This window comes from Vombatus ursinus, unplaced genomic scaffold (assembly GCF_900497805.2).
Source record: "Vombatus ursinus unplaced genomic scaffold, bare-nosed wombat genome assembly UNPS02014799.1, whole genome shotgun sequence".
Taxonomy (NCBI): domain Eukaryota; kingdom Metazoa; phylum Chordata; class Mammalia; order Diprotodontia; family Vombatidae; genus Vombatus; species Vombatus ursinus.
In genome coordinates, this window is record NW_020954577.1 from 39,884,569 (window position 1) to 39,907,271 (window position 22,703).

At 41.7% G+C, this 22,703-nt stretch overlaps 1 protein-coding gene across 2 annotated transcripts in view; it reads left to right on the forward strand.

The window, feature by feature from the left end:
• Positions 1 to 21,960, forward strand: part of LRRC3B (leucine rich repeat containing 3B) — a 105,202-nt gene extending 83,242 nt beyond the window's left edge. For both annotated transcript variants that reach the window (XM_027872548.1, XM_027872547.1), the window contains exon 2: positions 20,701 to 21,960. In XM_027872548.1, coding sequence (XP_027728349.1) covers positions 20,868 to 21,647 — 780 coding nt within the window. In that variant the 5' untranslated portion in view covers positions 20,701 to 20,867 and the 3' untranslated portion in view covers positions 21,648 to 21,960. The remainder of the gene's footprint in view (positions 1 to 20,700) is intronic.
• Positions 21,961 to 22,703: the final 743 nt, after the last annotated feature.

The following is a 22,703-nucleotide window of genomic DNA, read 5'->3' on the forward strand; positions in this document are numbered from 1 at the left end:
CTCTCTCTCTCTCTCTCTCTCTCTCTCTCTCTCTCTCTCTCTCTCTCACACACACACACACACACACACACACACCCGAGTAAATCAAGACCCAGAATTTCTCACCTTTAGAACATTAGTCTATAAGTTCCTAGCAGACATTTGGTTCCCTTTCCTGCCATCCCACCAAAGACATTGACATCTCTCACAAGTTATAAGCAAGTTAAATTTGTAAAAGATCCTTTTAAAAAGATAGAGCAGGCATTGTGTAATTTTATTTTTTCTTTTTCTTCTGGGGGTGATTCTCTCTCCTCTGACTGATTCCCCATTCTCCTTTGGGACACCGTTAACTCTATTTATTCTCTTCTTACCTGTCACCTCCATCTAGCTAAACTGAAGGCTCTGATGAAGAAGTCCAATTCGATTTTATGCAAATGTGTATGATGTCATAATGAGGTGTGAGGGAAGTCTCTGTGTCTGGTGCTCATAATTAAACAGCCCTGGAAACTTTCTTTTGGTTTGTTGTTGACAAAAACTGGGTCCCTGGGTGGCTGTTAATTTTTCCGGGTGGTTCCCGGGTGAAAACCATGTTTAACTTGGAGCCTGCTTGGCTCCCTGTGGCATTGGGCTGAATTATGACAGGATAGAAAGGATGGGCTATGGATTTCCTGTCCGATTTTCCTTTTGGTTTCTTTCTTTTGTTGATTGGTAGAGATTTATCTTGGTGCAGAATTACTAGAAGAAGCCAAATCTGACCTTGGGAGGCAGGGGGCTGAAGTGGGAGGAGAGGGGAGAAGCAAGGTGAGGCTATTTTTAGAACGAATCCCCTCCATCTGTCAGGGAAGTGCTGACTCACAGGTATCCAGAGTAAAGTAAGATGTTAATCTTCAGTAAGGAGCAACCCAAGTGGTGGTTCCCCAGCCTCAGAAATTTAGTTACTGTTGAAAATTATCAGGTGAGTTCTTTGTTATTGTTCTATTACTTTTAAGAAACGAATTATATCTACCTTAAAAAAAAGCCCTTTTAAACTATAATCAGGAAATAAGCCCTCCCTCCCAATTGACAAGGGGGAAAATACAAGGTTTGGAGACAGATCAAGTAATCCTTCCTGGTTGTAAAAGGAACAAGGAAAATGAATTTGGGAGGTCTAGGCTCCCTTCCCTCAATACACTCAGGAATGAATGGGGGCATTTAGCGATGCAAAGGAGGGAAAAGGGGCTGAATTTGGAGACAGAGGACTTGGGGTCAAATCCCTGCCCTGCCTCTTGGTACTTTTGGGCCTTGGACAAGTCACTTCTTTGGGCCACAGTTTATCATCTGTTAATTGAGAGGGTTTCACTAGAAGGCCTCAAAGACCCCTTAAAGCTGTAGTCTGTGATACTGTTTCCTACCTTGTGAGCCCCCTCAAGAGTTTGTGGCTATGGAATGAGAGAATATGAAACTATGAATGGAAATTCCATTTTATGGATTGTTTGACTGGTCTTTAGTAAGCCAGAGAGACTCCCTTACCTGACAACCTCCTCCTCAATATATACACACATACATACAAACATACACACATATATAGTATGTATACATACACACATGTGTATGCATATGCACATATACATACATGCATATATACATACATGCATATATACATATATACACACATGTATATATATATACATATATACACAATAGAGCTGAACTGAAAGGATTTTGGAACCAGTAACTACAAGTAGGGCCAATTATGAGTGTGTATGTTTGCATTTGAGTTTGTATGTGTGTCTATGAGGGAGCTATGGGTGTTTTACATGGAGAAGGGGAGTCTTGGAATAGACACAATGGATTTTTTCAAACAAATAAAAGTCTATTGTGGGGAAGACAGGCAAGTCGGTCAACAAGGATTTGCTAAGCACTTTCTCTGTGCTCTGCACAGCACAGAAGGGAGAGCCGGAAATAATCAACCAATTATTTGGAAGGTTTTTATTAAAATTGTGCTATGTTATGCACTATGCTAAATTCTGGAGATTAAAAAAAATAAAAATGAAACAATCCCTGCCCTCAAGAGGCTTAAATTCTATATAGCAGGGGACAACAGCTACACACAAGTAGATGCAAAATTAACAGGTATAAATATGAGGTCAGTTTTTGCAGGAGAAGTACCACCAACTAAAGAAGACCAGGGAAGGCTTCAAGTAGCAGATGGTGTTTGAAGGAAAATGGGGATTTGAGAAGCCAAGGTGAGGAAGGAGGGTATTTCAGGCACAAAGGACAAAAGCACAGGGTGGGAGTCAGAACATCACGCATGAAGAATATAAAGAAGTCCAGTTTGCCCAACCCAAATAGTCCATTAAATGGAGTGACATAAGATAAGCCTGGAAAGGAAAGTCATAGTCTGGTTTTGGTGAGCTTTAAATGCTAAAGGGGTTTGTATTGCATTTTAAAGGAAGTCAGAGCCACTGAAATATATTGATCAGGGCTGAGCCGTGCCTTGGGAATTTCCAAAGGGAAGTTGCCAAAGGGCAGCTTTGTGGAGGATGGACGGGAGAGGGGAGCCTGGGAGGGGAGCCTGGGAGTCAGGGCAGTGTCTAGGAGGCTGTTGGCAGCATTGCAGAGGGGATAAATTGCAAAGGAGCCTAAACCTTGTTTGGTCTTGCACAGATCTCTTTCCTGGGCCTCCATTTTATCATCTGTTCAATGGGAGACTTGGACTAGATGACCTCTAAGGTCTCCTCCAGCTGTAATCTGTTACTGTGAACGTCTTCAAGAACTGGTGGTTAGGGAAGGGGAGGATTTAGGTTCAATGTCAGGGAAAACAAAAAAAGAGCATTTTCTTAAAATGAAAACAATGCGAAAGTGAATTTGACTGCCTCAGGGAGTAGTGGATTCCTCCACATAATAGGTCTTCAGTTGGTCTAGATGATTATATATTGGGTATCCTAGAGGGTAGATTCTTGTTCAGGTATAGGTCAGACAAGATGGCTTTTGAGGCCATTTCTAACACTGAGGTTTCTGACACACACTCTCTCTCTCTCTCTCTCTGTCTCTCTCTCTCTCTCTCTGTCTCTCTGTCTCTCTCTGTCTCTCTCTCTCTCTCTGTCTCTCTCTCTCACTCTGTGTATGTGTGTGTGTGTGTGCATGTGTGTAGCTAAAGTGAAATCTAGAGATCTGAAAATGTTATCCAGTGGCTCTCTGCCTTGTTGGCTCAGATCGTGGAATCATCTCCACTTGTTAGGGCCCTTCTAGGTTTCCAGAAGATCCAATGGATTGTGAAAGATCTCCCAAGGTCTGCAATCACTGACTATCTCGGGAGGACATGTAATCTGTTAGTTGATTTCAGTTCCCCTTCCCAGAAGCAGGATCAGTCTGACATTTTATTTCTCTCCTAAGTCAGTAATCTCCAGAACATTTCCTTCCTATGTTGTTTGCAATAGGATTTTATTTTAGTATATTCCGGGATGGTTCTTGTGAAAGTGCCTGCCTGTTGGCTCGAAGGAGCGCTGGGTTCAGATATTTTACACAAGCCTCCTTTTGAGTGGCTGGATGCCCAAGAAAGGCATTGAAAAATGCCATACTCAGCAGTACCCTCAATCCATAAAACAAAAACCAGATATTGACCTTTGGGTCTGCTCACACATCTTTCTGTCCCAGAAAACCCCTTTCATTTCTCCATGTCTGAGATGCTGAGAGGTCACCACTGAGATTTCTGAAATAGTATTTCAAATCAATGTTAGAGCAGAAGGTTCCCAACCTTTCTGGGTACAAGGACTCTTTTTAAATATTGAGAAATTTCATGGACTGCCTCTACCCTCCCCTCATATGATAATAAGCCAATTAACCATCATTCCATCTCCCTTCCCCAGGCCTTTGTATAGGCTGTCTCTCATGCTTGGAATGCTGTTTATTGACCTCTTGGAATCCATACCTCTCTTCAAAGCTCAGCTCAGTTGCTCCCTCTTACACGAAGCTTTTCCTGATCCCCCCAGCTATAAGTACTCTCTGTCTGTCTCTCTGTCTCTGTCTCTGTGTCTCTGTCTCTATCTCTCTGTCTCTGTCTCTGTCTCTTTCTCTCTCTGTCTCTTTCTATCTCTCTCTCTATCTCTCTTTCGGGGCAGCTAGGTGGCACAGTGGATAGACTCTGGCCTTGGAGTCAGGAGGACCTGAGTTCAAATCTGGCTTCAGACATTTAACACTTACTAGCTGAGTGACCCTGGGTAAGTCACTTAACCCTGATTGCCTCACCATAAAGCAAAAAAAAAGTAACATCTCTGTCTGTCTGTCTATGTCTTTGTCTCTCTCTCGTAATTATTTATATTTCCTTACTTGTATATACAAGGGTCTCAAAATTTTTAGTGCACTTTTAAACTTTAAAGTGCAAAACTGAACTAAGACTTTTGGGACATCTGGATGCTATATTCTCCTTTGAGACAGACAATTTAGGTTTTGCATTTCCAGCTCCAAGCATACTGCCTTGTATAGACTAAATCAGGGTTGGGGAACCTTTGACCTCAAGGGCACATGTGGCCCTCTAGGTCCTCGAGTGCAGTCTTTTGACTGAATCCAAACTTCATAGAACAAATTCCCTTAATAAAAGGATTTCTTCTGTAAAACTTGGACTCAGTCAAAAGGCTGCACACAAGGACCTAGAAGGTCGTATGTGGCTTTGAGACTAAATACTTAATAAGCGCTTGTTGAATTAGATTGAATTATATTGACTAGTTGACCAAATTCCATTGACTAAGGGAATAATATATAATGGTTTAACAAAACAATAATTCAGTAACACAGTCAAAATCACTTGAAAAATGGAGTGAGGCAGTTCTGAACCATAGAAGCTTTGAACTGCAAGAAGCCTTCTCTAGGGTTTATTACGTGGGTTACCTTGAACAAGTCATTAGCCTCTCTGGGTCTTGATTACTTCACCTGTCAAATGAGAAGTTTCAATTAGATGACCTTTAAGGTCCCTTCTCATCCTAAAACAATGGTCCAAGTCCAGCCTCTTCATTTTATAAATCACAAGATCCTAGATTTAGAACTGGGAAATCAGATATCATCTAGTCCAATGCCTTCATTTTAATATATGAATTGACTGAGACCCAGGGCTGTTGGGATGTGCCAAAGTTCACCAAGCTAATGAATGGCAGGAGTTGGTGCTTGAACCTAGGCGTCCCAGTGCCTGATACTTTTTCACAGCCCTATGCTACCTCTCTGAGGGAAGGGGCCTCTCAGAGGGAGGGCATCCTGGCTTCTGACTTTTGAGGGGAAGTGTCTCAGAAGATTGTCCTCCTGTTGAATCACCGTATCACTGATATCTACTTTGTCTCCTGGGCTTACTTTTCAGTGGCTCTAGACTGGGGGAAGAGATTAAATATGCATTGCTGTTCACTGGCTCCCGAGAGAGGCCCAACTATGTGTCAGTCATTGACTCTCACCTCAGACCATAGGAAAGTGCAGCTCACAAGCAGTGATGGGGAGAGGGTACTGCAGGACACGTTTCCCAGTGGAATAGGCTCATGCGCCATCTTCAGCATCACTGCCTCTTCTAAGTACTGTGTCTGGTCATGTCCATTGTATAGGGATGCCATGTCTGCTTCTCATCTTGGTCCTATTTGGGGTCATTTTGGGGAGATCTGCCCTGTCCCTCATGGGCTAGCTTTCATTATTAGCAAGCAGCATAGTGGAGAAGATGGAGCACTGAACAGTTGAACCCACAGAGCCTGGGTTCACTTCTAGGATCTTCTGCTCCCTATATCTGTAACATTAGGAAACACTCAATCTCCACAGCCTTTTTTTTTTTTTGGTAAGGCAATTGGGGTTAAGTGACTTGCCCAAGGTCACACAGCTAGTACGTGTCAAGTGTTCGGTCTGACACAGCCTTTTTCATCAGCTAAAAATGAAGGTGATTGGCCTAGATCAGAAGTTCAGAAGTTCTTAACTTAGAGTTCATACTTTTTTTTGGTGAGGCATTTGGGGTTAAGTGACTTGCCCAGAGTCATGCAGCTGGTAAGTGTTATGTGTATGAGGCCATATTTGAACTCAAGTACTCCTGACTCCAGGGCCAGTGCTCTATCCACTGCACCACCTAACTGCCCCAGTCATAAATTTTTTAAAAATGTTTTTATAGCTATATTTCAATGTAATTGTTTCTTTTGGAATTCTATGTAATTTATTTTATGCAACTCAAGGCATTCTGAGAAGGAGTTTGTAGGCTTTCCCAGACTGCCAAAGTGGTCCATGACACACACACAAACACACAAAACTAAGGTAGCTATGGACTCTTCCAGTTTTAGCATGTGGTCTCTTGATTCAAAAGGAAAGTAATTTGTTTTCTTCCTGAAACATCCATGTTAGAGTAAAGAGAACAATGTATTGGGGAGAGGGGAAAGAGAGGTCAGGCTACCTGGGCTCTAGTACCATGGATAGTCCCTGCATCTGTCACAAAAGCTTGCATTTATAGAGCATTTTCCAACTTACATAATGCTTCACACTTGTTTAAGCCTCACAGGAAAGCTGTAAAATAGACAGGGCAGGTATGATCCCTGGTGTATAGCTGATGAAACTACAGCTCAGAGAGGAGTATAGTCACTTGTCCAGAGCCACAGAGGAAGTGAGTGGCAGAGCTGGGTTTGGAGTCCAAGGTAAGGGAGGCAGTGACTAAAAGCACTTCGAACTTGGGGAGACGTGGGTTCAAGTGTATTCTCCATCACTTTTGAGACATGAGCCTGCAGGGAAATGACATAATGTCTCTGAAACTCAGTTTACTCATCAGTAATAGAGATAAAGACTGGACCTGTGTCTAGTTGCTGGGTAAGGAAACCCTTGCTACTAAGGGAGGGTCAGCACCTTCTCGGCAATTTATACTGCTACTGTGTTTACTAGAAAAGTGCTTTTCAAAGTATGATCCAGAGGCCTCTTGGAGGTCCTGAGACCCTTTCAAGTTATCTATAAGGTTAAAATTATTTTCATAATAATACTTATATTTTGATTTCTAATGCAGTAAATATTGGTAGATATAGCCCACCTAAACAAAAGCCCTTTGTAGAGGGGTCCTCAATGATTTTTAAGACTCTAAAGGAATCCCAAGACCCTTAGAGTTTGGAGCAGTTAAATGTCCAGAGTTACAGAGTTGGGGCATTTCAAAGGTAAAACCTGAACCCAGATCTTCCTGGCTTTGAAGATGGCTCCTTATCTACTACCCCACACTGCCTCTCACTTCACTTATTTACTCATCAGTAAAATGAAGATAATATCTGTAATTTCATTCTTGTGAGCTTGTTGTAATTATCAAATGAGTTGCTGTATGTGAAATACTTTGCAAACCCTAAAGCATTCCATGTACATCTGGTACTGGGAACAGTACCACTGGGAAGTGAACTGACCCTTTGGATAGGTCCCTTATCCTCTCTCAGCCTCAGTTTCTGCATCTTGCAAGTGAAAGCGTTGAGTTAGATGATTTTCAGACCAGTGCTAACATTATAGCATTCTTTAAGCTACTTCTTTACTAATTATCCCTAAGGAAGAGCAATTCTGAGCTTTAAAAACATGTTCCAGGCATTTTCTGAAAACAACTTAGCCCAGAAGCCTATTTATTACAAGCTTGGCTATTTTCAGAGTTACCAGTGGAAGCCTTTGCGAAGACCAGTGGGAAGGTGGTAATTTTGTGGCAGGGCAAAGCAGGGTCATTCTTCAAAATTGCTGATTGTCTCTCCTTATACACTGCAAAGTACCTGAATCCATCATGGACTGGCTATTCCAGAAGAAAATTGTGATATCATCTCTTTGGATGATATAGTTGGAGATGGGGGAGAGCACATTAGAATGTAAGCTTCTAGAGGGCAGGAACTGTTTTTGCCTTTCTTTGCATTCCCCAGAATGTGGCTCATAGTAAGAGCTTAATAAATGCTTATTGATTAATTTTGAGTGATTGAAAATGCTCTGTATTTGGAGTTGGAAAATCTAGGTTTCTATCTCTAGATATCATATATGAGCTAGGTGACGTTGGGCAAGTCACTAACTTCCTGGGATCTATTTCTGCACTTAGGAATTAGGTATTTGGGTTAGATGTCCCTAATGTCCCTTCCAGCTCTAAAGTCCAAGACTGCACTTGTCTTCGGAAATACTATAAGGCCATAGATTTAGAATTGGAGAAGATCCTAGACATCATCTAAATCCTTTCTTTTACTAGTGAGGAAACTGAGTCCCAAAGACCATAAGCAACATGCCTATAGTTGGTCAGGTGGTAAATGCTAGGGCCAAGATTTGAACTTGGGTCCTTTGATTCCAAATCTCAGGCTCTTTCAACTGCTCTTTCTTTGCACAGTTCATGTGTCAGGATTTGAAAAGGCTACAAGCACCTACTGGGAAATAATAATAGGGTTGAAAAAGAAAACAGAGCAACAGGGGTGGATGGGTCCCTAGGAAGTCTCACAATTAACTTGTAACCTGCTAAATAGTAAATATAAACATTAGCAAAGAACTGTGGTTATCATTCTTAGGGGATTAAAGGACCAAACAGGAATGCTGACTTGGCGTGAAAAGGAATCTTTTCTTGCCTGCTTTTCTACAGAGAATCGGGTAGGAGGAATTTTTAAAATATCAACCAGGCATTTGAGGGCATTAGGGAAAAACAATTCTTGTTCACTATAGGAACCACAGGTAGCAGATTCCCACCTGATTCAGTCTTTCTAAATCATGGATTTGGCTTAATAGCTTTTCACAAAATAAACTTCAAAACAGGAAAAACAAATATCTTTTATTTGTTTACATTTTGTGATTTTGTCAGTATACAGAACTCCCAGTTAGGAAATTCCCTCCCACCAGTAAAGATCTGCCACTTTTCTGTAATTCATCCTCTTAGAGAGTTTCCTGGGACATTGAGTTAAATGAGCTAGAATTTGAAAAGCACTTAGCAAATGCCTGGAACATAGTAGGTGCTTTACAAATGCTTATTTCCCCCACTTCAAGAGTGGAGTGACTTGTCTGTGGTAACCTTGAATCCAGACCTTCCTGATTCTGAGGTTGCTTCAATATCCATGATGCTCTGCAGCTTGTCTGAGCTATCTTGTGTCAAGTGGTAGAAGTATGCTTTAATAAGGCTTGCTGATGTTATGGGAATTAAACACACCTCCTGTCTACCTGAAAGAAAAACTGTGGAGGACTGCCCGGTACTACTAAAGCCTTATCAGAAAGGCACTTTATTATTGATGTCATTATTATCAGCATTATTTTTATTGGAGCAAATATTAAAGTTCTTTCAGGGATGAATTTCTATTATTTTATCCCCTTCCCCTGCAATCCAAAATGGGAAAGGGGAAGCTAAGTGGCACAATGGATAGAGCATTGGCCCTGAAGTCAAGAGGACCTGAGTTCAAATCCATCCTCAGACCAAACACTTGACACTTACTAACTGTGTGACCCTGGGCAAGTCACTTAACCCCAATTGCCTAAAAACAAACAAACAAACAAAAATGGGAAAGGAAATACCAGTGGCTTCCACAATTCAACTGACTTTGGATAGTTTGCATAGAGAAGAATGGAAAATCTGGTCCCCTTGCTCCTTTCTAGATTCAGACTGTCAGTAACTTCTTGATGGAACTGGACTCTGAGAACCTGGGTTTGAGTTTAGGTTCTACTACTATTTGCTCAGAAGAGAAAAGGCAATGCAAAGGTCTGGTCCCAACTCCTTCACTCTGCAAATGAGGAAACTGAGGCCTAAAGAAGGGAAATGGATTCCTCAAGGATAGCAGAACTGGGTCTTCTGCCTCCAAATCAAGCACATTCTACTATTCTGTCCATGTGACCTCTGTGCAGGGCTGGATTAAGGCTCCCATGAGCACTCATGACTTTGATTGCATATAGGCCCCTTGGCAGATGCAGTTTGCTAAGTATATCTTATTTCACAATGAAAAAAATATCAAAAAGGGGATCTTTCATGTTAATATCTTTGACTTTATGAAAGGAAGATAGATGTTGGCATGACTGTCTTTGCTTCTTTGTATGAACACTGTGACTCTTCTTGAGACATTTGCATATAAATATATTCTAGTTATATATATTGTATATTTACATTGTAAATATTTATATTGTATATATACATTGGGATGTACAAATCTATTCCAGTTATATATTATTAACAAAAAAGGGAGGGCATCCAAATGTTTTTATAGATCCTATAGTTTTTATTGATACCAAGCATTGTTCTGACTGTGCCTGATAGAGCATGAAGCTTTGTCTGTGTGACCTACAATGAGTCACTTTGTCTTTGTGGGTATTGGTTTCCTCATCTGTAAAATGGGGCAAGGCTTAACGATGTGAGCTCCAATGTCCCTCCAAGTTCTCAGTTATGGATCCTGTGATTTCCTGATTTTAAGAGATGCTTCTTTTCTGGAATCATAGTTTTAGAAGTTAATGGGGTTGATGGTCATCCATTCCACTCGCTCTTCATATTACAGAGGAGAAACCTGAAGCTGAAAGAATTAAGTGACATATTCAAGGTCACACAGGTAGTAAATGACAAAGCCAGGATTCAAACCCACAGACTCTGATACCAGAGAAAATATTCTTTCCTTTGGGCCATGTTTCCTGTGTTTCCTATCTTCTTTTCTGTTTTGATATATATGTTGATTTTAAAAAATAAACTTTTATTGGTATCTCTTGGTTTTACTCTTCTTATATTTCTTATTGTATTTCTCACAATTCAGCAAATATTTATTAAACACCTGCTGTGTGCCACATGTACATGGGCTCAGTTATCTCTTCCCATGGTTCTTCCTACTAGCATATGATTATTTCCTTGAATGGCCTATCATCTGTTGGCTGTCTTGACTGAGGAGGATAGAATGGAGTGCATTATGAGGAATTATGGGTAAATTATCTGGATTGTTGAATAAATAATCACTACTTTTACCATACTGAGTCTTAAATCAGTGGCTTCCTGTTTCTGATCACTTGTTCAGTTGTTTTTCAGTCATTTCTGACTCTCTGTGACTCCATTTGGGGTTTTCTTGGCAAAAATGCTGGAATGGTTTTCCATTTCCTTCTCCATCTCATTTTACAGATGAGGAAACCGAGCCAAACAGTGTTCAGTGACTTCCCCAAGATCACACAGCTACTAAATGTCTCAGGCCAGATTTAAACTCGGAAAGAGGAGTCTTCCTGACTCCAGGCCCACTGCACTGGCTATAGCCTCAAATGTCCCGGAGAGGTTTTTGGAATTGAAACAGAACCCACCAGACCACCCTGTCCAACCCCCTTCATTCTGCAGTTGATGAAACTGAGGTCCAGAAAGATAAAGGGACTTACCCAAGGTTACATAGGTGCTAAGTCAGATGGAGGATCTGAACCTATGTGCACCGATTCCATTGCCACTGTCTCATATCACCTAGAAATGGTGTTATTCCATTCTGTCATTCTCTCCTAAATGTGTGTATAACTGAACATTCAGAAGACTTCCAGATTGCCCTGTAAAGCCAACAGAAGGTCAGTCAGTCTACTGCCCAGACAAAACCATTTTTAGCAGTCTAGACTTCCCCTCCCCACCAGAGAAAGAGTGAAGCTAAATTAAACCAACCATCTTCCAAAGTATGCATATTCATTCATCAGTCTGAATTGAGATGTGAAGTATGTGAGGCATGTAGACCCACCAGATGCTGCACGAAACAATCACATCTGGAAATGGAGAGGGAGGGATACCACTCTCCTCTGGGAGAAGTAGTGTGGCATGGGGAAAAGAGTACATCATTTTGAATATATTGAAGGTCTGCTTGTCTCCTTTGATGGAATGTTAGCTTGGGGCCAGCGCCTGCTTGCTCCTTAAATTCCTAGAGCTTAGCACAGTGCCTAGCACGGTAGGAGCTTGATGACCGCTTGTTGATTGAGTCCATGATGTAGTATCAGAGGAGTTGGGTTCAAATTCTCACTCTGCTTGCTTTTTTTTTTTCTCTGTGACCTTAGATAACTGACTTACCTTCTCTGGGCCTCAGTTTTCTCATCTGCAAAATAAAGGGGCTAGAATAGACCTCTTGGGTTCCATTCAGTTTTAATTCTGTAGATGTGTTCTTTGTCTCCTATTTAGTTGATCTTCCTGCATTACGTTCATTCTCTCTCTCTCTCTCTCTCTCTCTCTCTCTCTCTCTCTCTCTCTCTGTTTCTCTCTCTCTCTCCTCTCTCTCTCTGTGTCTCTGTCTCTATGTCTCTGTTTCTCTCTTTGTCTCTGTCTCTCTGTCTCTCTTTCTCTCTCTCCTCCTCCCTCCTTCTCTTCTTCCCTGTTTTTGTCTCTCTCTCTCTCATCAAGACACTGACTAGAATTCCCAAACTAACATGCAAAGCTGATTTCAAAAGAACAAGTGCAAATGAAGAGAGTGGTTGATGGATGACTTAATAGGCTTCCAGGTCCTTCTTCAGCATTCTGTGGGTTGGATATTCTTTTTTGTCTTTTTGGGTTTTTTTGTTTCTTGTTTTTTTTTAAATGCTGGATTCACAAAAGTACTGCCACTTGGCTTTGCTGTGGTTAATCTATTTTTTTCTATGAGTAACAGCCCAGTTCATTATGTTTTCAGCTCACGTTAAGCTCTTCTTCTTAGAGTTTGGTAACATTTCTAATAATTTCCCCTCTATATTTATCCTTCCTGTATCTTTAGAAAAGAGATTTAAAAAAAAAAAAACTGTTCACCGCTCATTCCTAAATGTGAACTGAGGGGCAGCTGAACAGAAAAAAAAATGAGAAACTCTAAACCTAATTTGGAGTTGGAAAGCCTGGGTTCAGCTGATTACTTGTGTGGTTTTAAACATGTTACTTCTTTTTTCTGGACCTCAGTTACTTACCTAGCTAGTAGTTAATATTTATATAATGCTTAGAGGTATATAAAGCACTTTACAAATATTTATCTCATTTTATTCTTACAAGAATCCTGATTGCTATTATTATTCCCATTTTACAGATGAGGAAACTGCGGCAGGTGAGAGTTAAGAGACTTGCCCAGGATCACACATTATAATAACTGTCTGAGGCTGGATTTGAACTCAGGTCTTCCTGATTCCAGACCTACGGTGCAACCTAGCTATCTCATCTGGAGAATAAAGGGAATTCAAAAGTCCCATTCATCTCTAAAGTCTGATAATCCTTTATCTCATTGAAAAGATGGCTGGTTTTGAAGTCAGGAATATCTGGATTCATATCTCAGCTCTTCCACTTACATGTGACTTTGTGTAGATTTTTTCATCTATGCCTCTCTCGGTCTCAGTTTCCTCATCTGTAAAATGAGGGAATTGGACTATTTGACCTCTTAAGACCCCTTCCAAGTCCAAGCCTAACATGTCACGATTATAATACCTTTAGAGACCCCCAGGAGGTGTCTTTCTGATGAGATCAGGCACGTTGACAGGGTGGCATGGCCATGGGCAACAGGGGCCCTGTAGGACGTGGCAGTTCTCACATACTTAGCTAAGAATCTGAGCCCATAGTCCTACTATGGGGACAGGGGTTTTCTTATTGCTCTGGACTTGCAATAGCAAGTAAGGAGCTATCCCTACAGTTAGGGTTGGCATTGTCAAGTTGAACATTTTGAATGACTCTGGCAAATCACCCTGCCGAGGCAGAGCTGAGACTCCCTACCTATTCCCTCACCATGGTTCTCTCTGGGGGACTTACCTACCTCCGGGGGCATTGATGTTGGGGCAATTGATTCATAAAGAGGCAATAGAAAAGTTCACATTCAGATGTGAGGAAGTAATCTTTACTGTATAAGAAATGGGGGGCAGCTAGGTGGCATAGTAGATAGAGTACCAGCCCTGGACTCAGAAGGACCGGAGTTCAAATCCAGCCTCAGATACAAAACACTTACTAGCTATGTGACCCTGAGCAAGTCACTTAACCCCATTGCCTAGACAAAAAAAAAAAAGAAAAAAAAAGAAAAAGAAATGGAGAGAGAGAGAGAGGCAGTTTGTTATATTGGCAAAAAAGCTCAGAGTCAGGAAGACCTGAGTTTGAATCCTGACACATACTGGCCTTGATTTTCCCTATAGAATAGACAAGGCCATAGTTTTAAAATTTTACCCTCATTGCTAAAGAACCTCATGAGATTCTGAGATATGGAACATTCAAAATGTTGCATAAATTATATTGGTTGATTCTTCTTTGTTACAAAGGAAGGCTCACAGAGATGAAGAGGGGGCAGAGAATAAATCTGGAGATGCCTAGTATTTTTAGAAAGATGTGAGTAAAATAATTTAAAAAAATAAAATACAGTGGGAAAGATACTCCTTAACCAGACAATTTATGTCTGATGGTGGTGGGGTCTGTGGCATGCTTGAAAATCAAGTCTATTTTAGGCCAAATGGCTGGTCCCCCCACTTTGTGTTAGTTAGCCCAAGCTGTCTCTGTCATAGAGATGCTGTAAGGGAAACAATCTGTACATTTCCAAGCAAAGTCATTATCTGAGTCAAGATGTTATTATTACTAGTATTGACCCCTAATGACATTCTCCAGAAGTGCCTCCTGGAGGCTTAGAGGTGACTTGGTATTCCTGGAGTACTTTGGGAGTTCTAGCTCCGGCTGATCTTCCCAATTAATTAAAACTTCTATCATTCATAGTGTGTTTGTTTAAAGCTTCCATAGAACTTTCTCTCATTATCTTACTTGATCCTCACAATGGCCCTGGGAGGTAAAGGGGATGAGAATTGGTCTCAGACCTTCCCAGGAGGGGAGAGGAGCATAGATTTCTAATTGGATGACTATCTACTCCGGTCTCCTCATCTTACAGATTGGAACTAGGCCCAGAGAAGAGGATTTGACCTCAGATCAGATGCTTTTTCCATTGTCCCCGATGCTTCTCTAAGAGTGAGAGAACTTCAGCTCCTTGGCTCATGATCACGCAGCCAGTATGTGTCAGGATTCAAACTCGGGTCTCCTGACTTTGAGCTTTTTTGCCAATATAACAAACTGCCTCTCTCTCTCTCTCTCCATTTCTTTTTCTTTTTTTTTCTTTTTTTCTTTTTTTCTTTTTTGTCTAGGCAATGGGGTTAAGTGACTTGCTCAGGGTCACATAGCTAGTAAGTGTTTTGTATCTGAGGCTGGATTTGAACTCTGGTCCTCCTGAGTCCAGGGCTGGTGCTCTATCTACTGTGCCACCTAGCTGCCCCCCATTTCTTATACAGTAAAGATTACTTCCTCACTTCTTAATGTGAACTTTTCTATTGCCCCTTTATGAATCAATTGCCCCAACATCAATGCCCCCGGAGGTAGGTGAGTCCCCCAGAGAGAACCATGGTGGGGGAGTAGGTAGGGAGTCTCAGCTCTGCCTCGGCAGGGTGATTTGCCAGAGTCATTCTCCATGTTCAACTTGACAATGCCAACCTAATTGTTTTCTGGGGAACGGTGACTATTTAAGATGCTTCATCTGTATCAAATCCTCCTATCTGTGACTCAGAGCATCAGTCAGCTGTGAAGGAGGTGAGCCTTTAGCACAGTTCTGTGCTCTGTTGGGTAACTAGTCCACAAACAATTAAAATTCTGTTGTGTTTTGGGTCTTGAAGACCACGCAGGGCTAGCCAGATTACCTAATCCTGAGCACAGCCCTCCTGGGGCTGGTGTGATCAGGCCAGGGGTGAAACACAGGTCAAGAACAATCAATGACTGCAGTTTCCTGCGCTAAGGTGACCTCAGACCAAATAAGCCAGCTCAAGGCAGTCCAGGGCAGGAGACCATGGCCCTAGAGAAGACCCCTTGTGCCCCTCTCTCCCACTGACACAGCCTTTCTAGCTGAGGATGTGACTCAGGTTAGAGACCTCGTGTTGGTAGCAATGAACTTGCTTCCTTGCCGTGAATCATGACGAGGTAATTAGCACTCCTTCCCTACTCCCTGCCCTCCTAACTAGGCAAGAGAAGGTGAGTTATCAGGAAGAGTGATTGATTTCTGTTTTTCAAATTCAGTATTTTCAGACTTTGCCTTGCTTTAAAAACCAGACAGAGATTCTGGACTATTTCTGTGTGTCCTGGACCCCTTTTGACAGTCAGTCTGGGGAAGCCTATGGAACACTTCTCACCATCATGTTCTTAAATAATTCAAGGAAATGCTAAAAGTTCAGCTAGAAGTGAATAATGATAAAGATTTTTTTTAAAAATCCAAGTTCACAGACCTCCCTGAAAACAATCCACGGGCCCCTCAGGGATCCCAGACATATGAGGACCTGAGTTCAAATCCCTAACCCTTGGGATCCCATAATTTAGAGTAGATTCATTTAAAAAAAGAAAAGGAAGAGAAAAAGGGAGGAGAAAAAAAAGAGAGGATAAAAAAGAAGAGGGAAGAAAAAGGAATGGAAGAGGAGAGGAAAAGAAAAGAGGAGAGGAGAATTCAGAGTAGATGAGTGATAGAAAAGTAGATAGTAAAAAGTCTCCCTAGGTGAGCTTCTCTCTAATCTCCTGTTTACACCTGTTTTTCTAGGTCTCTGTCCCCTCCCCCCCATTCTACTTCTTCCACTCAAGAGCCCAGGTGGTGGAATCAGAAGCCTTTGCCTCAATGTTATCTTCTGCATTTATTTGTTCTTTGACCAAGGGCAAATCCTCTAATCTGAATCTGTAAAATGGGCTGATACCAGCCCCAGTTGCTCTCCCTGCCTCAGAGGAAGTCCCTGTAGCAGTGTGAGCCTCCAATTCTTCCCTTTGGAAACCAGACGGTGGCTATCCCTTGACTTGATTTCTGATAAATCTTTCTTAAGCCAACACCTGGACAAAATAAGCTGGGTTAGGAGTGAGTTGGTGGGCTTCGATTTGGCCATGAGACTTCCGAAATGTCGGAGCAGGGCAGAAAGAGGTTTGTTCTTGAAGTCAGAAGACCTGGGTTCCTGGTCTGGGTCTGTTGTTTCAGTAGATGTTTGACCTTGGGTGAGTCACTGCCCTTTCCTGAGCCTCAGTTTTTTCCTGTGAAATGGGAAGAATAACATGTTTACCTCACAGGTGTGCTGTATGCAAAACATTATGTAAATTGTAAAGTACTCTATATGTGTGAGTTTTTACTTGATTCAACAACAACAATAGCTAGCATTTCTATGGTGCTTGAAGGTTTGCAAAGTAATTTATATATCTTGTCTCATCTGATACTCAGAACAATCCTGTGAGGTGGGGTGATAGCAAAAAAAAAAAAACGAAAAACAAAAAACCCCCAAATTTACAGTCAAAGGACCTAGGTTTAAATATTGGATCAACTAATTATTACCCTTACAACTCTAGGCAAGTCACTTAACTACTCTGGGCTTCAGTATCAGAAGGTGGATGGAGTCCACGATTGCAGAGACTCTTTCTGGCTCAGAATCTGCAGTCCTTAGTTAGGCCATCCATATTACATGTGCAAGCATACGGTGGGGGAGTGCTGGTACAGGGCCCTTTGAAAATCCCTGTTATCCATTGGCTGATTCACTGTCAAACTGTTTTTTTCTAGGGGGCAGCCCTCAAGTCACTTGGATCTTCCCCTTCGTGCCATTACCGCTTGCCCACCGCCATCACCAGAGAGTTTTCACCCAAATTTACTTTCTGGACCATTGTCAACTGAAAATGAAAAGAAAGCAAAACATTTTAGGGAATCACAGGAGCATTGCATAATAGATTTGGAGCTGGAAGTAACTGTAGAGACCATCTCATCTACTCCATTTTACAGATGAGGAAACTGAGGCCTAGTTAATATTGTGTTGTAATAACACAAACAATATTAGAGGTGGTACTCAACCTAGTTCCTCTGATTTCAGAGACAACGGTCCTGTCATAGTCACAGTTACAAAATATTTTAAGGGGTTCAAATTGCTGAACATAGCCATTAGTAAGTAGCCCACATTTATGGAGTGCTTTGGGGTTTGCAACACATTATACATATATTATCTCATTCCAACCTCACGTTAACCCAGTAAAGTGAGTGCTATTTTGATCTTTTTCATAGAAAAGAAAACTGAAACCAAGTAAGTTAGGTGACTTGCTCAGGGTCACAAAGCTATGAAGTGTGGGAATATTAAGGTGTGAAGTGGGGCTTGAGCCGAGCTCTTCTTGACTCCAAGACCAGCCTTCTATCCATGTATTTACCCAGTTGTGTGACTCTGGCCGAGTCACTCAACTTCTGGGCCTCAATTTCCCTATCTGTAAAATGAGAGGGTTGGACTCAAAGAACTCAAAAGTCCCTTCTATTTCTAAATCTACAATTCTGTGATCTATTCTTGACATTGTACACTAAGGATTTGCAGCTTTTTAGAAATCCAAACACTCCACCATTGTTCATTTTATTTTTCCAAACTTTACTCCTCCACCCCCCTTTTGTAAAATGGGTGACGTGCTTTATTTGTTAAAATTTTATATCGATTTAAACACTTTTTTTTGAGAATTCTATAGCATCATTGTGAATAAATCGATCATTCCCTGAATTGTGGCCAAACAGGGCTTGAGAACCCCGATCGTATCTGTGACCTGCTGCTCAGCACATTTGGTGGGAGCCAGCCTCACAGGAGCACTATCCTCATTACCCACATGAACACTACCAGAAGCCAGAGTTCTGCAAACTTCCTCACATTCTGTGGATGTTTAGAGGGATTCCTTTTTCCAGTGGGCCTCCCTGTCTGTCATTTCTGCATAAATACACTTCACCCAGCTTGAGCTGCCTTCTGGATAAAAAGGTAGAAATAGATGGACCTGCCATGATTAGAAATTCATTACTTTTTTTTTTTAAATAAGAAGACGCAAAATTCACCTTGCTTTGAGGTTTGATAGGCCAATGGTGCTTAGTATTCATGTTACATAATTCCTAATACTGAGAAAATTGAAAAGGCTTGTGGATTTCTTGTATCTGAAGATCTGGTTAGGGGGAAGACATATACATGGTTTAGAAAACAGAGGGGATTCTTTGGGAATAGAGCATCCTGTATAACGCTTAAAGAGATCCTGTACAAGGCTTTCCCAAGGGAAAGACTTCTTTGCAAACACTGTTAACCAACAACTTAATGTGAATATTAACGCTGGAGCCATCTACTGCCTTTATTCACTCTTTAATTCATTTAGTCATTCATTCGTTCACTCGTTTTAAAAAAAAAAACCCTTTCTTCGGTTCAAGATTCTCCTTTCCATATCTATTCTCAAACAGTTACGAAGTATTCCTGTCTGTGGTGACAAACCACAAAATATGAGTGTGATTTCTCATTGCTGTCAAAGCACAAGACTAAAGGGTATTGACATATCCATATTGTGAGAAGGAGACGTGGTAGGGGAAAGTGTGATTAAATTAAATTAAAGTTCATTGTTGTTGTACTTTGGAGATACACAGGATATGGAGGGGATGGTGGAGAGACCACATCTGCCTACTATAATGGAGTCTAACCAAAGCGATAGAACTCAGAAATGTTGTCCTTTATTGACGACTTTCTTGGGCACCGGAGATTCATGTAGGAAACCCCCATAATATAGATAACTTCCATTGGCATTGATGAAAATTACCCGTGTAATATTCCTTCCAGCCCACATAGAATGCCAGCCACCTTGGAGCATTTTTTAATTGTAATCTGACTCCCAGAATTCCACAGTGGAAAGAGTGCTGGCCCTTGAATCAAAGGACCTGGTTATCATCGTCATTATCTTCATCATCCTCACCATCATCATCAATCTATTTTATTTATTATTGTCATCATCATTATTACTAATGATTATAATAATAATGACTAACCTTACGTAGCACTTATCTCACTTGGTCCTCACAACAACCCTATGAGGTAGATGCTACTGTTGTCCCCATTTTCCTAATGATATATGGGGCTATGAGAGGTTAAAAAAAAGGACTTACTCAGGGTCACATAGCTGGTAAGTGTCTGAGACAGGATTCAAACTCAAGTCTTTCTTTCTGACTCTAAGTCTAGCATTCTAACCACTGTGCAACCTAGCCGCATCTCTGGATCTACTCGTGTAAACTTGAACAAGTCCCTTAAACTCTTTCAGCCTTAGTTTCCTCATCTGTAAAATGGGAGGAGCTAAAACTGAACCAGTCAATCAATCCACAAGCATTTGTTAACTAATAGCCACCGTGCTAGGTGCTGGGTCAGTCAGTCAGTCCACAAGCATTTATTAACTACCTACTATGTGCTGGATACTATGTAAAGCACTGAGGATGGCGAAGGCAAGAACACAGTCTCCATCATGAAGGAGTTCATATCCTTATGGGAGAGACGAGGAATGACATAACTAATCAACAATTAGTGCCATAAAGACATATGCAGCGTAAATGGAAGTTAACCTCAGAGGGAAGCAGAGAGGGGCACGGAGGGAGTGTGAGGGGTGGGGGACAGCCAGAGCAAATCCACAGAGTAAGGAGATGACGGCCTGGCACACATGAGGAGCCACATGTAGGCGGTGTAGCTGAATCTCAGAGCATGTGGAGGCTAGCAAAATATAAGAAAACTGAAAAGGTGGGGATGGGGCAGGGACAGGTTGGAGAGACAAAGAAAAAGATCAATTATCCCTGAAGGTGCTTAAAATTCAGCCAGCAACATCAAGTACCTATGTGTACAGGCACCAAACAGATTCGAGGTGATTTGGGGGGAAGGGCCTCACAGCTGGGGAGGAGGAGGGAAGGTCAGGAAAGACTTCACACTTGAGTCAAGCCATGAAGGAAGCTCATGACCTCTGAGGTCACTTCTAGTTTTATATTGATGAAGCTTCATTATCCTCCCTTCCCAAATGAACTAATTGCCTTTGCCTCCTTTTTTTTTTTTCTTCAGGCACCTCTGTAAGGAAGAGGAGCGCAAGGAAGACACATCCATGTTAACGGCAGTGTATTGACCCATCGGCCAAAGCAAGGAGGCATTCTTTTGACTTGGGCTGGACCCGTTGCCACCTTTGTTGGGGTAAATGAGGAATGGGCTTGTGATTATGCTGACGTCCCAGCATGCATTTGGTAGACCTGTGGTTAACTCGTTCCCTCTCCATGTGTCTCCTCCTACAAAGTTTTGTCCTCATGATACTGTGCTTTCATTCAGCCAGTATGTGTCCCAAAGGCTGTCTTTGTTCTTCCTCTGGAGGTTTAAATGTCACCTGTAGCAATGCGAACCTCAAGGAGATCCCCAGAGATCTTCCTCCTGAAACAGTCCTCCTTTACTTGGACTCCAATCAGATAACGTCCATCCCCAACGAGATTTTCAAGGACTTGCATCAGCTCCGAGTTCTCAATTTGTCCAAAAATGGCATCGAGTTTATAGATGAGCATGCCTTCAAGGGGGTGGCTGAGACCCTGCAGACGCTGGACTTATCCGACAACCGCATTCAGAGTGTTCACAAAAATGCTTTCAACAACCTGAAGGCCAGGGCCAGGATCGCCAACAATCCCTGGCACTGCGACTGTACTTTACAGCAGGTCCTGAAGAGCATGGCATCTAACCACGAGACAGCTAACAATGTCATCTGTAAGACTTCCGTGCTGGACGAACATGCCGGGAGGCCTTTCCTTAATGCTGCCAATGACGCTGACCTCTGTAACCTTCCCAAAAAGACTACCGACTATGCCATGCTGGTCACCATGTTTGGCTGGTTCACCATGGTGATATCCTACGTGGTGTATTATGTACGGCAGAATCAGGAGGATGCCAGGAGACACCTAGAATACTTGAAATCCCTGCCAAGCAGGCAAAAGAAAGCAGATGAAGCCGATGACATTAGCACTGTGGTATAGTACTGGGAATGACTAACTTGGACACGGAAATTAGTTTCGGGTTGCATTAGACCGAGTGGTTTACTTCCAACATCCATTGTATACATTTAAGAACTTTGCATTTCAGTTTAATTGAATTATGCCACTGTTGGACTTTAAATAAAAAAAAAAAACAGCTAACATTAAAATGATTTTAGTTTGGGTGGCCTACACCATAATTTTTCCTCTGGTGGTATATTCCTAAGTAAGCTACTATGTAAACATTAGTTAGATTCATTTCACTATTTAATAATGAAATTTATTTTTTTAATTTAAAACCAAATAAAAGCCTAACTTTGAACCATGTAAAACAGAGTAATTTATTGGACAGGGATCAATGCTATGGATTTACCTGCCTTTTCTATACTCAGAGTTGACTTTTATGGGCCAAAAGCTCTATTATAATGAAAGATGCATTAATACACCTTTCTGTAAATCAGGAGCTGTACCTGAGGCATCTACTGAATAAAGATTCTCTCTCAGTCTTTTTGAAAAAAGAAATAAATTTTTGTTGATAACTTTTGGTTTTTGCATTGCCTAAATGTACCTCATGTATCCTTCTCCTTATTTGCTCCCAGACTGACTTAGCTATTTAAATACTGACCCACCAAAGAACACCAAATTCCTTGCCTGCTTCCAACCAAGATCTTAAAGTTTCCGAGTATCTACTTTTCAAAATCAAGTATATGGGAGAGGGAATCTGGTGCAGGGGGGAGAGCCTGGATTTGGAGTCCCAGAACCTCCGTTCAAATCCTTGTTCTGTCGCTTAGCTACCTGTGTGACCTTGGACCAGTTAATTAGCTTTTTTGGCCTCAGTGTCCTCATCCGTAAAATGAAGGAGTTGGATTACGTGGCCCCTAGGTCCCTTTCAGTTCTCAACCTCGGGTTCTACGGCCTGTAGTATTCCTCCTGACTCTAAAAATCTCTATCTGCATATGACCCTATATGGCATTCTTTCCTTCCCCACCTCCTCACACTCCAAACAGGAAGTAGCTCCTGGTTCACTAGAATCATTTTATCAGAAAACCCAGAGTGGCA